Genomic DNA, 15,278 nt, shown 5'->3' with positions numbered 1-15,278 from the left:
AGATCACCAAAGATTGTACAATTGCATTTTTCAAAACATCTCGGATATCTGCGTGGCGGCCTTCTCCAACTCGGCTTTGGTATCACAAAGGGCGTAAACGAACCGGTCAAATCTCAATATCACATAACGTTTGCCGGTTTTGAACATAAGCGATTCATCATAACCGTATGGAGCTGGCCGTGAAGTACACAAAGGCGATTGGCTGAATTCATCAGCACTAGCAGTTCGGAACAACCGACGCTGGCATTCGTCTCCAGGTACCTGATCAAGAATGCCAGTGCACTTGGCACGGGGTACGAAAAATGTGGTTTCCCCCTGCGACAAACCTCTGGATCTATTCAATCCATCGAGATCGCGTGTCGCAGCATCAAACTCAGAAGGATTGTCCAGTAGAACGACAATCTTAAAAGGTTCCCCCCTACTGGCAAAAATGACATCATCGGTAAATTGCACGACTGAATCTCGCTGGAGTCCGATGCAATATGTCTGGGGAAAATACGCTCCTCCATCAAGCTCTGGCATGAAAGGCATACCGGGCGAATGAACGTACCGAGTGGCACCCTCGCCTCGAGGACCGCGTTCGATCTTATGCTTCCAGGAAGGCACGAACTGCAACAACCGTAAACCCCAATCGCGGAGGAAGCTCTGTACGCGGCCATTTCCGTTGACCATGTCACCGTTTCGGACGGTGGTTGCGAGCGATTTGTCCAGTTGCTGTTTTCTTTCGAGATACCAGCCTTCGAGGAGACGGTTGTAGTCTACCTTGGATTCGGGTAAGCATGCTATAGCAAGGCGCCAGGAGAGCGCAATAGCGTCTCGAAACCCAGATGCGATTCCTTGTCCTCCGACTAAAGTCCATCATTAGCTCTTTATTTTGGCTTGGGGATAAAGGTACATACATGGCGGGAAGACATGGGCTGCATCACCACAAAGAATCACGCGGCCGAGTGCCCACTTATTGCAGCTTCTTGCAGAGAAGCTAAATGGCCGAGATCGGAGAACTTCGATACAGTCTTCGGGGAATGAAACGTCTTCCCTCAGCCTGCCCGTGCTCTTAGTATGTGGAGTATTCAGAAAAGGTGTGGACCTTACCCATAACGTCGCCCTGGGTGGGTCAAGTACGGGTACACCACTTGGCGGATTTTCTCTTCCCCTGCCATCTCCATGCCATCTTCGTCTTTCGCAACGACAAATTCGAATCGCCAATGTCGATCTTCGGGGCGACCGAATCGACCACATACCGCTGGCCTATCAGGGTTGCACAGGAAGCGAAAATCTTCTGGAAAGAAGGTGTCGTAGACTTGTTGAGGGGTGTATCCGAGTTTCCATAGCGGAAATGAAGGGTGGGTTTCTTTTGTAGGGAGACTTAGCTTCCAGTTGAGCGCAATCCAAGTCTCCTGATATTTGGTTCTGGTTGCCTGGTGAGTTACTCTCCTGCTTCGGTGCGGGGTAGACATACTGTTCAGCCCATTCCAGTTTCACACCTTTGGGCTCCAAATATTTCTTGCGAGTAAAGCCTGTTTTCCCATCTGCCGCAGCCAGGAACTTTGCGCGGATCTTCTTTTGTGTCCCAGAGTCGTCATATGTCACATAGACCCAGTCTGCATCTTCGGATATCGAAGTCACAGTGCAGTTGCTTCTCAATTCACTTGTTTCTGCTTTGTTCACTGCTTTCCTAAGATACTTTTCAAGAATAGGCTGTCGGTGTGCAAGAACGCCGACATGTCCAGTCATTCCTTCGCTCTGATTTAGGTATGTTAGTACTGCTGGCCATCGAGATGTAAACCGTTGTGGACTCACCGAGCCTGCATCAAAAGTAAGAAATGGGGTTGCATCTAAGTTTTGATGCGTTCCACCAAGGAAATTGATTTTAGACAAGCCTGAAATCAATCTTTTATCAGTAAACTCGCTCAACACTGGCAGTCTCGACATATGATGTGCTCACTGGACCCGATCTCTGTGAATACGTGCTCGTACAATCCAAGGCCCTGAACCAATCGAATTCCGTCATCATCGAGAGCAATACCACGCGGATCAGTCGTGATGCCTGCTTCTTTTTCGACAATGACGTTGGCCACACCCAACTGTCCTAGATAGGCCGATAACATTGCCCCAGTCGGACCGCATCCGCAAATCAGCACGTCTGTTGTCTCTACCTGATCAGCCATCTTGATTGACTTTAAGAGTTGGCTGAGCTCCAAACTGTTATTGAAAATAAAAACCAGCTTTATACATTGTTTTATCAGCTGTAATTAAATAATCCCGTAGCGGTGAAGCCAAAATTGCGGGGCCAACGACTTGCGGGAACAAAGGGTTAGGCCAAGTCCGTATAGCGGGTGTCATCTATAGGCTTCCCACAAGTGGCAAAATAGAGTTGTGGGATCTTTAATGCGAAGATATTCAATATAGCCTTGCAGATTGGACTGGCATGAATTAGCCCCCTGGCCTCATGGCACGTATGCATCTATCAACATATCTCCGCAGGTCTCACTTATGTCCGAGTCCTTGATTCCTTACCGTTCTTGTCTCCGCGATGGTCACTTCTAGTTCCTACCTTATTTTCTGCCATTAGTAAGTGACCGAAGAGAGGCAGATTGCGCTAGCGATGCGGAAGGATAGCATCTTTGAATTATGGGACTTCATCGTCGATGGATATCCTGAGGTTAAGGGCGGATGCTGTGTGAATGAGACGCATCAGTAATTGAGAGAGTTCTGGGCCTTTACGAAAACAGGCAGACCGAGATACCTACCTGAGGGCTGAAGCTACAGGGTTCATGGCTCAGAGTCAGCTCAGCGTGATAATAAGCAAATGTTGAGGGCTCCGCCATCGTATATGAGTCGTCTTTTTATACGATAATAAATAAATGTAGAACAGCTGAAGAATGAGATAAATTGTTGAAATAAGATACATAATCAATTTACTGCAAAAACGAAGCAGGAACCTCCGGACCCCATACAGCCAAAGCTTCACTTCCAGCTTGAATTTGTCCAATAGGCGTGTCCTTGTTGACCAAATCGCCATCGGCATAGTGCTCGACCATGTTCCCCGTAGTATCCCACCAATAGTCGAAAATCTGCGACCCCAGAATGTGACGACCCACCCCCCACACAGACTTGTAGCCTTTCTTGGCAAGCCATTGATGCCCCAGCTGCTGAGTATCATAGTCATTGACTTCAAATGAACAGTGATGAACATGAGCGGCCTTGGGATTAGAGCTCAGGAAAAACGAATGGTGATCAGTATGGGTCTCCCCGAGATCAAGGTGGGCGAACATAGTCACGAGAACTTTCTGGCCTTCTATCTCGATGTACAGCAGATCCGTTGGGACTATGTTGAAGGTCGACGTATAGAATTCCAGCTGCGATTGAAGTTGCTGTGTCGCGTATCCAAAGTGACCCAGCTGTGGTTATGTTTAGTAAAAGGAAGAAAGGCGAGAATATCGACCATACCTTGTGAACAGCTGCTGGTCCCGGTTCGAAACGATTGAATTTACGCTGTCTCGGCTTCTCGCCGGGGAAATTCAAGGTGAGCCTTGCGGGATGAGAAACTTCAATGTGCGTCGGCTCCTGACCGAAGACAACATTCACTGGGAATCCTTCTGGGTCGGTAAGGGTCACCAAGCATCCACCACCCGGCGCTTGGCTCAATTCTTCCACTGCACTTGCTGTGGGGAGGCTTGCTGCTCTGTGTAAAACTTAGCTTTTAAATGCTTTCGTATTTGAAGGGAGCGACGTGATTTCACCTGTCAAAGTCTTCTTTGCTCTGGGCCTCGAAAACAGCACCGAGGAACTTTTTGGGTCCTTTGCGCGCATAGTACACGTATTGATCAGGTCCATATCCTTTAAACCACATTTCTTCTTCGGTCTTTTTCGCGATTTCCATCCCAAAATCTGTTCATGTCAGATGTTTACTTTGTCAAATCTTCAGATCCGAGAAAAATACCAAGCATGAACGCCTGAATTTCTTCCAGGTCAGGATGTTGATACCGCATGTGGGACAGCTTCTTCAAATTGACACGCTCTTTGGTGTCGATCTGTTGCTTCGCAAGCCATTCTGCCTGGGACACATTCGATTCACCGACAGCAATCACGTCAGGCACAGAGGCCCCACGGTTGGGCGGGATTTTATCCGTTGACATTCTGAGGTTGTTGTACAAGTGAATGGAAGAAGAGGGGGAATGATGTTGATAACAGCTAACGCTCGTCTGGACAATATATACTAAGTTTCTTGTCTTTGCAATGTGGAGATCTTAGGTCTGGCTGAGGGGCCTGTGAACGAGAGAATAAGATCCCCGCGACATGCATCAGGTGGGGATTAGATTGATCCCACATTCGACACCTAGACTTGCTACTCTTTCTTCCCCGCCATGAACATTGTATAAATTCCATGCAAAAGCTTGCTGCAATGCTCATGCTTTAGACTTGATTCATTGATTTCATCATGGCTACTTTCAAAAAACTCGTGCGCTTCGCCGCTGGTGCCGAATCTCACTACGGAGACTTGCTCGGGGCAAGTGGAAACAACTACACCGTTCGCAAATTGAAAGGAAGTCCATTCACAAATTTGGAGACCACAGAAGAAATCCATGAGACACAGACAGTATGTCTACATGTGTGAACATCGGGTTTTAGGATATTCATGCTGACGCTTCCTAGCTCTTATGTCCGATCGAAAGCACACCACTCGTGATCTGCATCGGTCTTAACTACAGGCAACATGCAACAGAAGCAAATGTGAGTTAGTTCAAGTTTTTACGATACACGATATCTGACCTGAGCAGTTACCCGTACCCAAATACCCTAGTGTCTTTATGAAACCGGCAGACAGTCTTTCTCATGCCTTTGAAGATATCCCAATTCATCCTGACGCCGCGGAGCTACTCGATTTCGAGGGAGAGCTGACTGTGGTAGTCGGAAAGGATGCAAAGGATGTGTCTGAAGAGAATGCGCTCGACTATGTTCTAGGTTATACCGCTGGCAACGATGTTTCCGCAAGAAACTTCCAGCTTCCCGAGGTATCTGGCGGGCAGTTCTGCTACGCGAAATCCTTCGATAAGTTCGCACCGATCGGACACACCATTGTATCGGCGCAGGAAATTCCGGATCCCCAGGCCTTGCAAATGAGGACAAAGGTCAACGGGGTTATTAAGCAAGAGACCAGTACAGGAGACATGATCTATACGGTTCGACAGATCATCAGCCACCTCTCCCGAGGAACAACTCTTCGCAAGGGAACGCTCATTATGACGGGAACTCCTTCGGGAGTAGGATTCTTCCGGAAAGAATTCCTGAAGAATGGGGATGTAGTGGAAGTGGAAATTGATGGCGTTGCTGCCACCAGAAACCGGATGGTTCACTATTGAGTTTCGCGTGTTCGGCTGCTCGGATATGGAGGGGATTAAGCCCCGCATGATAGATCCCACATTCGTCACAGCTCCCAGAATCTCCCATCTTTGATTGCAACCGATACTTTTCTGAATACGGAAACCAAATTATCCACTTGCGAATCCACCGGGCTGAATGTTGGTCCAGTCCCTGGCAGACTATTGTTGGTTATTGTAGATCGCCACCCGCTGAGCGGGGGAAGCATGAAGCCTCCGGAATTCCGGGGTAAAAATATTCCAGCTTCTTCACACCTTTCTGTACATCTTTGAAATCTGACAATCACCGATCCCTTGAGGACTTAATTTTATGATTCCGAATCTGTCTTGGCGATATGTCAACCTCTCAACAGTCGCCTCTTGGTGACAGGAAGCTCCATCGCCGGCGCAAAACATCCAAGGAGCAACGCATCTGTACTATCTGCGGGAACGATTTCAAGAAATGGGAGCATTTAGCGCGCCATATGAGATCCCATACAAAAGAAAAGCCATTTAGCTGTTCTGTCTGCCAGAAGGCCTTTGCTCGGCAGTAAGTTCCCCATGAATTCAATCACAGTCGGTTCTTAATCATTCAGGGATACTCTTCTGCGACATTCACGATCCCATTCAAGCAATGAGAGTCTTGAATCAGCTGGAATGGATTCCATGTCTGTGGACGATCACGAGACAGATATTGCCTCCAGAATTATGCCTGCTGCTTCCATCGCTGCAGACCACCCGTCAGTTCCGATCGGGCCAGATCCTGGCTCAATGACCGGTGGTATGGTATCTATTATGTCTCCGCCAAATAGTGCGCCGGTTGACAAACAAACTCCAAATCTATCGGTTAGGAACAACACCACTTATCCTAACCATGTGAGCCCCTTGACCTCGCTGTTTCTTGATGGGGACGTTTGGAAAGATCAGACCTCTCCCCTGCCACCCCCGGTGTGGGATTATCTACGTGACAATAGGGAGTGGGATACTCTTCTCACAGGAGAAAACTTTGATCTGGATGCGGTCAATTTGTCCTTACTATGCGCAACATCAGACTATCCACCACCAGACGCCATGCCCGACTTAGACACGAGTCGACTCCAACCAACTCCCAATCTTGTCGCAGACTCTATTAAGCGACATACAAACCTAATTCAGGAGAAATGGCATACCTTCTCTGAAACCTGTTCTGGTCAAATGACTCCAGGACAACCGGAGAACAGTATTATTGATGAGTCTTATCGTAAACGACTCGCAGAGCGTCTCCAACCACGCGTACAGCATGGAATTCTACCATCAACACCTTTTCTTGTATGGTTGCTCGCCTCGCACATCTCTTCTCATGCTAACACTCATCAAGGACCTATGCATCCAAGCATACTTCTCCAAATTTCACCCTTTATTCCCTATTGTGCACGTGCCCACTTTTCGACCCGGGACCCAAAATTCGATTCTTCTTCTTTCCATATGTTCCGCAGGAAGCCTAGTAGTAGGGTCACCGCGTGCAATATCTCACGGTATCAGCATGTTTGAAAGGCTGAACAAAGCTATTCTCTCTTCGGTATGACTACAGCTGGCATAATTGGTCCAATCTACTGACCTACATAGTGGGAAACATATGTAACAAAATCAGCAGGCTATTCTTTGGTGGCTCTGCAAGCGGTTATACTGGGGCAGACTTTTGCTCTTCTGCTTGGGGTACATGTATCCGACATTCTTGGCTGAGAATCACAAGACTAATTTGCCTTTTGACAGAGACCAAAGCATCTTGCAGGAATTGACGTATTCCACGGCACTATAGTTGGAGTGAGTTAATAGCTCCTGGTATACAAATTATTAATACTAACAAAGCTTCAGTGGGCACGGAAGATGAAGCTCTTCAACTTACCGCGGTTGGAATACAATCCTATCGATGTCAACGGTCAGGCGCTTGAGGATATGTGGCTAGATTGGGTTCAACTGGAGGTTAAAAAAAGGTATATCAACCCGAGAAAGAAGGAAAAAGAAGCGAAGCTAAAACCATACCAAGGATTGCTCTGGCCATAACCATTCACAATGCCGAGCTAGCCATTCTTAATCAGCACGAACCTATTCTACGAAGCTCACCTGAACGCCTCCCTCGTCTATCCTCCGACGACCTGTTCATGGCATCTAGTGCTAACCACTGGAAAGAACTAATGGTAGAAGCTCAAATACAAAAGCCTTCCACGGAAATCCTTGGTTCATCATCAACAACGATCCCGAACCGATTCTACAACCGCATCCCCCAGGCTAACCCAACGGGGGACTTCGAACTATGCGCCATGCTAGAATGCATAAGTGCGCTCGCCAGTGAAGAGCGAGAACAAGAATCAGGAATTGATCATTCCGCATCGTCGCAAACCTCCAGATGTCACCACCTCCTCATAAATTGGTACGCCAACTACCAGCCCACCATGGCCGGAAGACCAAGCTGGTCCTGTCTTATGATGCTCTGGCACTCGGTTTTCATCATGCTCCATGTTGATCTCAACGCCCTAGAATGCGTCTTGGGTCGAGAAGGTTATGACGTTGCCCAGACCCATCTTCCCTACATACGAGACTGGGTTCGCTCTATGGATGCGAAACGATGTCTTTTACATGCTATGCTCATTCAGAAAGATTTCGAGTCTCTCCCCGCGGGTGCAGAGCCGGCATTCCATGTTCCAATGTGCTTGTATTATTGTGGTCTAGTCTGGTCATGCTTTTTGTCTTTCAGAGCAGACCAAAACCCAGTTACTCTAGTCGCAGGAGACAATTTTCAATTCAACGAGCTGAGACTACAGGGTGTTGATGATATTGGACCGCTTTTGGAACAGATGGGTGGTTTACAGCCCACTAAAATGGCGATGGGGTCTTTGTTCAGGATTATTGATCTGTTGCAGCGGATCAGTCATTGGAAAATCTCGCAGGGTTTGGCGTCGACTCTTTTGGCGCTTGCTGAAGAGACACAGGATCTGTTTTGATGATCTGCCGGATGTCTGCAGTTCTACCTCACTTAGGGCGCAATTGGATTTGAATTCATTCGTTGGATTTATAAGCCAGTGTGACGGTGTAGTCAGGCTCTTCAGTTCCCACGTCATGTAAGCTACGATTGCCCTCCCACGGCAATCAGTATGCATCATTTCTACAACAGTCTGTGTCGCACGTGGAGTCCCCATCCTCGTGATAACACTTAACGGTCCATCGGCGAATTTTTCGTAGGTTTGACACTTTAACACATATTTTTGTAGTTGCTGTCTGTGGTCGAATCAGGGGCTCGGGTCGGGTCTCCGAACCTTATCTCTATCAAGCCCCCGAGCCCCTCACCGCACGTAATGCACTGCCGTACACTATAATCTTGCCGATCGATAAGTCAAAGTGGACTTGGGGTGCTCAGATCCCTGGAGGCCTTTCCCCGCTCGATATTGTCGGATGTAACCGCAATTTACGGTGTTTTCGCCGTCCATTAACAGAGATGACGATTCACGGCCACCGAAGGACCAAATCCTGCCCCCATTTTTCTCGTGCTCAAAACTGGCTCTCATCCGTGATCTTTGGAAAGTCCCATTATCTACTTTTTTCCACTGTACAGCTCCACAATCTCACCAAACACAATGAGCAAGACCAGCAAGCCATGGCTGCCGCAGACAGCAGCCCCAGAAATCATATTCTACAATGCGAATGTCGTGGACGTTGAAGCCGGCATCGTCATTTCAAATTCCACAGTGCATATCAAGAATGGGCGTATTGCTGGTGTGACCACAGGGGACGCAGCGAAGCCGTCCACAGGGCCGAATACGGTGGATCTGATGGGTCAATACATCTGCCCTGGCTTGATTGACTGCCACGTGCATCTTACTGCAACGCCTGGCTCGTCCTCTCTTAAAGAAATATTTGCCGCGAGTGCCAACAGTATTGCATACCGCACATCATTTGTTGCACGCGAGATGCTTCTCCGAGGATTCACTACAGCTCGTGATACAGGCGGTGCTGATTATGCTCTCCGTGAAGCGATATCTGAAGGCTTGATCATGGGACCGAGGCTATTCATAGCAGGCAAAGCCCTCTCGCAAACTGGCGGACACGGAGATTCCCGAGCCAATTACCAGGGCGATGAGTATAAATGCTGCGGTGGACACTCGGTAAACTTATCCCGGGTGTGTAATGGCGTGCCAGAGTGCCTGAGCGCGGCGCGAGATGAGCTCAGGCAGGGCGCCGACTTTATCAAGATCATGTGTGGAGGTGGTGTTGCATCGCCGTCTGACGCCCTTGATATGGTTCAGTTCACTGCAGAAGAAATCCGTGCAATCACGACGACTGCCAAGCAGTCCAAGACTTACGTCACAGCCCATGCATACAGCATTGAAGCTATTCGTCATGCTGTAGATAATGGGGTCCGAGGCATCGAACATGGAAACTTCATTGACGAGGAAACGGCCGCCTATTGCACGGAATTGGGTGTGATATTCACTCCAACTTTAGTTACTTACTACGGCATGTCACGACCTCCATTTGACAAGTTCTTGGACAATGTCAATCAGGTCAAGAATCGCCAAGTGCTGGCTAGCGGCTTGAATGCATTGTCAATTTTGCGCAAGGCTGGGGCAACGATTTGCTATGGATCCGACCTCCTAGCTGGCTTGCACTCGCTCCAAAACGAAGAATTCTCCATCCGATCGGGTGTTCTAAGTGCAAAGGATATTTTGCAGTCGGCTACTATCAATGCTGCGAAGTATTTGGGGATGGAGGGTCAACTTGGATGCATCAAGAAAGGGAGTATTGCTGATCTGTTGGTCTTAAAATCTAATCCGCTGGAAGATATCACCATTTTGGATCACATCCAAGATAATCTTGTAGCTATCCTCAAAGATGGACGGATCGTTTTCAAAAAGTCAACCTGGCTTTCCGTCGATCCTCTATATGACCCTTGTCGCATTCAACTTCAATGAATAACGTTAACATGGGTTCCAGTGAATAGCATATCAATATTCAATATATTGCTACCTTCTGCACCTTCCGTAGTCATTGACAGCTGTCATCATATCGATGGGAAGATCAGACTGCAGTTTCTGATACAAAGATAGATCTCACATTCCCAAGTTTCAATCCTCGCCAGCAAAGAACAAGAGGACTGCCTCTGTAGCGACCTTGGAGTCATCTCCATCATCATTTTCTGCTCTATTTCCGCGCCAAATTGCGTCCAAATGGGAAGATAGGAGATCAGACGGCCAAGAGAATTTTTTGCTAAAATGCAAACATAATTCAGCCGCCGCGAATGCATCGTACTCGAAATGTCCTTGAAGAGTGAGCACACGTCCCGGATAATAGAGGCCCTGTATAAGACATGTCTCGCTGCTACCAACATTGATCCATGGCGCCGGAAGAAAAGCATTCATGCTATCCCGCTCAGTTGAAGGAGTTGTGGTAGGAGCCACAACATCACCATGAATCAGCTGAATTTTGAATGGTTCCATTTGCTTAAAGCTAGCCAAAGAAGAGAATCTGCAAGCAAAATCCGGATTCAGAGTAATTGATTGCAAACCTATCTCGTGGCTTGATTGCGCTTGAACCGAAAATTTTGTAGGCCATTCTCTAATATAAGAAAATCCACTCTTTTCAAGTAATGCTTGACCAATGAGCTGATGGCCGAAACATGAACCAAAAATCTTGACCAGTGGATATTTGATGTGTACTGTTTGTATGAACGATTCGAGTGCAGGGATCCAGTGGATATCATCGTATGCGGCGGCTACAGCGCCAGTGACGAGTATGGCATCAACTGGACATATGCCATTGGGGGTAGTCCATTCAGCTCTCAAATCCTGAAGGTCAGGGAAAGAGCCCCCCACAACATCAAATGCCGTCACTCGAATATCGATTGGACCATGTTTGAGATTTTGTGAATTTCGATTCAGACGGTCTGCGGCTGCACTGAGAAGCTTGCGGAACTGTGTATTGTAGAGACCTCGTTTAGCATACACGGCCGGAGAGGGTATGTCTGTTTCGAGAACAGCAATGTGGACTCTATGCATCCTTTGCAAATAACGCCTCTTGCCGGGAAAGCAGGCGATCAAACGATGGCTATTGGGCTATGGAAATATGATGCCTTTCAGGTCTGGAGTAGAGTATGAATAGGTCATTCGCTTAATGAGTGGCCAAATCATTCTTTCCTTTGCTCAATTCGGCTGGATTGTCCGACTCCTCGGCGACTCACACCGAGAAGCTGCAGCCGATACGTGTCGATGTTCATGGGTAAATTTATAGCCTGATTACAGCATAATAGCTTCATAGACTCTTGAGAGTATGCGCTAGCATATTATGGGTAATCACAAGGCGTACAATGGCTCTGATTCTGTCAATATCGAGTTGCAAATAGGTCACGTGACTCATTCGGCCACTATTGAAGCTCTACAAGTAACCCGACACTAGTCTTTCACGACTTTCCAGGTGTATTCATCTATATGACCTATCAGGCTTACTCGAATTGATTAAAAGTCTACTCGTGTCATTTATTCTGTTGCTCAGCTCATTTCAAACAGAGTAGATTGATTTGGTTGTGTCGTGTGTTTCTTTAAGCACGGCATGCCACCCGCTTGACCCCACCAAGACCACCAGCTCGGTTCAATCTTCCGAAGCCCCAGCCCCAGCACAACTCATCAAAATTGGGAATCAATATGTGCTGTTGAGAGTCAAATGTAGCATGGCGCCCTCTACTCCTCGATCGGCAAACGCGTATGTTTATTCTTTGGCAACTTTGCATCTCTGGTACTTCGGGTGGCTGATCTCGGGTTTGACCTAGGAAGATGTGAGACCTGCCGTAAAAGAAAGGTCAAGTGTACCGGCGAAAAGCCTTGTCGCGCATGTGTCAAGCATAACTTGCAATGCATATTCGGCACCACTGGCCGTAGAAAATACTCCGAGGCCGAAGTGAAACAACTGTTAGAGAAAATTCAAATATACGAGGAGCGGCTTGCATCTGTGGCTGAAGGTTAGTTGCATACTGTTATTCATTTTAAAATACAGTGCTCATAACCTTCTAGGTCCATCACTATCGTCGCCGAGAGCCCCGGATCCGATTCTGAGTGGATCATCACGGCAGCACGATGCTGTAATGCCCGGCAACCCTGCCACGCCAGGCAACTATCTGCAAAGGGGCCAACCACCGGAGGCGCTGCTATATGATGAAAGCGTTGATGGAATTAGCCCAGGTAAGTATGGCTTCCATGTCCCCAGTGTAGCAGATCGACTGATTGCACATAAAGCAACGGATCGGACGTCAGGCCCTGCGTTTGAATCTCAAGTAAGATCTCTGCTCCACAGATCCAAAGCATATGTCTCCCCAACGAGTGGAATATACCACAATACTCATGGGTCGAGTGAGCCGGTGGGGTGGATATCAGTGCGGGGACTTGTTGACAACGTTGATGAACCTTCTATTCCGTCATTGGAGGAGTCTCAACATTTGCTAGATCAATTCCTCTACTATCTGGGAGTAAGCCAACACTTCTTTGACTCTCGCTCGTTCTCCGATCAGATGGGACTACTTTTTCAGACTGCAGAGTCTCAGGAGCAACAAAAACAGACAACATGGTACACGGAGTATCTTCTCGTCATGGCAATGGCGAAGCTGATGGATGTTGAGCAGCCAACATCTCAACCACCGGGTTCTGAGCTTTTCTCAGAAGCACTGAAACGTCTTCCCCCACTGCATCACTTCGGGGGTGAAGGAGTGATTGTTGTGGAAATCCTAACACTGGTTGCTACTTATCTTCAGTGGTGTGATCGAAAGCATGACGCTTACATTTATGTATGTCCCTTTTCTCTTTCTTCTAGTATAAGATACTGACTCGGATCAGATCGGTCTTGCTTTAAGACTAGCTATTGCCCTCGGCTATAATCTACCGGAGAATGAACAGAGCTGCCTACCCTCTCAGTGTGCCCATCGGGTTAGATTGTGGTGGACTGTTTACATGCTGGATAGGTATTCATCTCCCCTGATCATACTTGTTCCTTGGCATCCTTGCTAATGAACATAGACGCCTTTCGTCGGGTCTTGGACTGGCCGCAGGAGCCGATGAACGACAGCTGAGAGCAGGGTACCCTCGGCATGCTGTTGGCTTCCAATCACCAGTTGCGATCACAATAAATGTGCGCATTGCACGCATTACAGATGAAATCATGTCCTGTGAGTTGCGAGACTAGATTATCATTTCATCTACTTATCCTTGCCAGCTTTATATGGCAGTGCCTCTATCACTCAGATCGAGCTAGTGAGAAAGATCCAGATCATCCTCCAGGAACTTTATGGTATCGGCCAATCTTTCCCTCCATCCCTGGCCATGGACTTCAGTCGACCACTAGAGAGAGTGACACGCACTGGGTCGTCTCTCTTCCTGATGTTGTTTCAGGTAGGCTCTTTATCTCCTCTTCCTCTTCTATGTCTGACGGTTGGAAAGGCTATTATACTTTGCACTCGGCCAATTCTATTAAGGAGGGTCCGTTTAGAAGTCCAGAGGCAGCAGAAGTCTCTCCCACCGGAGCCAGTTCCGGAGATATTAGCCAGACTCTGCGATACCTGCCACGAAGCTTCAATGCGAAGCCTCGCAATTCTGTACAACCTTCAGCAACAAAAAACAATTCGTAAGTGAGCCTGTTCACTAATAAATCACTAATCCTCAATCAATCAGAGCTGACTCCTTTACAGCACGTTATGGATTTTTTGATCTGGATGCAACTTTCTCTGCGGCCTTTGTACTGGTAATGGCTGGAGTTTTAGACAACACTGAAGATCAGCCGCCACCAGCTCTAGAGCAAGCATTTCACGTCCTCAAATTTCTCTCTCAATCTGGAAATTCTGCTGCTGAACAAAGATTCCAGGATATATCCCTGTCTTGTTCTCACGTTTGGCCAAATTACGTTTTTAATGGAGCTCCACTTGAGACACAAACATCTCAGGTGGATCCATCCAGGGATCAAGCGCCAAACGTTACTTCAAGAAAAGATTTGAGGAGAAGTCCCTTAGAGTACCCCCTAGCCTCTTCAACTTGTATGGCTCAAGACTCCGGTCAGTTTCGTCTGGATGAGGGCAGACTACTTGAATCTTGGTCTCAGTCGGGAGCTCCAGAGACAGTATTCGATATGGAGGTAGACTGGGGACTGGACCTGACAGGTGAGGCGGAAGGTATCTACTCAAGCTTTCATAGTCCGATATTCCCGTTGACGGGTGTGGATCATATGGACTGGCTGGAGATTGAAAAGGTGTTCAGCGCTCCAGGTGTTTGAGCACATTAGCACTCCATATTACGGTTGGATGGCTGCATATAGCTCCCATGACATGGAGACTTGATGTTTTGATTCAATCTTCAGGACCTTCATCAAGCACTGGGCTCCGGACCGACGGATCGACACTAGCGTGGCAGATGATAGAGAACAGAGGGTTGGATGCCGCCTTCCAACATCGATATAGGTAATTGCGGTCTGCTCAAGTCGACTGTCTTGCTTCAATGACCCCTGGGAAGAGCTTGGGTATCCAAACTCTCGGATACTACTAATGGCAAGTTGGCCCAGGCCCAGAGAAGGATGCTACTATAAGCCCCACCATGGTCGACTACAAATCCACTCCTATTCTCCATCCAAATCTCTTTACAATAGCAACTGACGTCGCTTGAGGCTGCCAATTGATCGTCGAATAGCCTGTAGTCTCATCTATAATGCCTAGTGTATAGCGTAATGATTTTCGATCCACCGCGATGCAAAGACCCTCATTAGTCCTATTTTGGGCTTCAAAAGTCGTCATCAGCTCCACTCAAGACCCAGATTTCCGTAAACCACAGTAATGACGAGATGATCATCAATGGCCCCGGTCAAAACACTAACCTGCATTACCCACCGCCACCGGGCCAAGGCTACGCATTGACCCAA

At 47.8% G+C, this 15,278-nt stretch overlaps 7 protein-coding genes across 7 annotated transcripts; 4 read left to right on the top strand and 3 right to left on the bottom strand.

The window, feature by feature from the left end:
• Positions 1-30: 30 nt before the first annotated feature.
• Positions 31-2,168, bottom strand: N7503_006670 (monooxygenase; the record flags this gene model as incomplete). The annotated part of the gene is made up of 6 exons (XM_057066217.1): positions 31-848; positions 900-1,042; positions 1,093-1,410; positions 1,460-1,743; positions 1,801-1,880; positions 1,946-2,168. 6 exons carry the CDS (start codon positions 2,166-2,168, stop codon positions 31-33), a joined length of 1,866 nt encoding a protein of 621 aa, XP_056919898.1.
• A 750-nt stretch (positions 2,169-2,918) lies between these two features.
• Positions 2,919-4,139, bottom strand: N7503_006669 (2,4,5-trihydroxytoluene oxygenase; the record flags this gene model as incomplete). The annotated part of the gene is made up of 4 exons (XM_057066216.1): positions 2,919-3,401; positions 3,451-3,685; positions 3,744-3,891; positions 3,944-4,139. 4 exons carry the CDS (start codon positions 4,137-4,139, stop codon positions 2,919-2,921), a joined length of 1,062 nt encoding a protein of 353 aa, XP_056919897.1.
• Positions 4,140-4,441: 302 nt separating this feature from the next.
• On the top strand, positions 4,442-5,363 carry N7503_006668 (fumarylacetoacetate hydrolase family protein; the record flags this gene model as incomplete). The annotated part of the gene is made up of 3 exons (XM_057066215.1): positions 4,442-4,600; positions 4,657-4,734; positions 4,782-5,363. 3 exons carry the CDS (start codon positions 4,442-4,444, stop codon positions 5,361-5,363), a joined length of 819 nt encoding a protein of 272 aa, XP_056919896.1.
• A 654-nt stretch (positions 5,364-6,017) lies between these two features.
• Positions 6,018-8,341, top strand: N7503_006667 (uncharacterized protein; the record flags this gene model as incomplete). The annotated part of the gene is made up of 5 exons (XM_057066214.1): positions 6,018-6,668; positions 6,718-6,918; positions 7,113-7,163; positions 7,215-7,333; positions 7,387-8,341. The coding sequence occupies 5 exons, from the start codon at positions 6,018-6,020 to the stop codon at positions 8,339-8,341; spliced, it is 1,977 nt and encodes a 658-aa protein (XP_056919895.1).
• A 630-nt stretch (positions 8,342-8,971) lies between these two features.
• Positions 8,972-10,306, top strand: N7503_006666 (metal-dependent hydrolase family protein; the record flags this gene model as incomplete). Its single annotated transcript, XM_057066213.1, has 1 exon — positions 8,972-10,306. The coding sequence occupies one exon, from the start codon at positions 8,972-8,974 to the stop codon at positions 10,304-10,306; it is 1,335 nt and encodes a 444-aa protein (XP_056919894.1).
• Positions 10,307-10,459: 153 nt separating this feature from the next.
• On the bottom strand, positions 10,460-11,389 carry N7503_006665 (uncharacterized protein; the record flags this gene model as incomplete). The annotated part of the gene is made up of 1 exon (XM_057066212.1): positions 10,460-11,389. The coding sequence occupies one exon, from the start codon at positions 11,387-11,389 to the stop codon at positions 10,460-10,462; it is 930 nt and encodes a 309-aa protein (XP_056919893.1).
• Positions 11,390-12,037: 648 nt separating this feature from the next.
• On the top strand, positions 12,038-14,639 carry N7503_006664 (Zn(II)2Cys6 transcription factor; the record flags this gene model as incomplete). The annotated part of the gene is made up of 8 exons (XM_057066211.1): positions 12,038-12,089; positions 12,161-12,345; positions 12,398-13,164; positions 13,214-13,338; positions 13,394-13,542; positions 13,590-13,765; positions 13,814-13,997; positions 14,062-14,639. The coding sequence occupies exons 1-8, from the start codon at positions 12,058-12,060 to the stop codon at positions 14,637-14,639; spliced, it is 2,196 nt and encodes a 731-aa protein (XP_056919892.1). The 5' UTR covers positions 12,038-12,057.
• Between the last annotated feature and the right edge of the window lie 639 nt (positions 14,640-15,278).

The sequence above is a fragment of the Penicillium pulvis genome (assembly GCF_028828015.1).
Source record: "Penicillium pulvis strain IBT 33274 chromosome Unknown contig_5_segment0_segment0, whole genome shotgun sequence".
In the NCBI taxonomy this organism is placed as follows: Eukaryota; Fungi; Ascomycota; class Eurotiomycetes; order Eurotiales; family Aspergillaceae; genus Penicillium; species Penicillium pulvis.
This window is presented reverse-complemented; position numbering and strand designations above follow the sequence as displayed.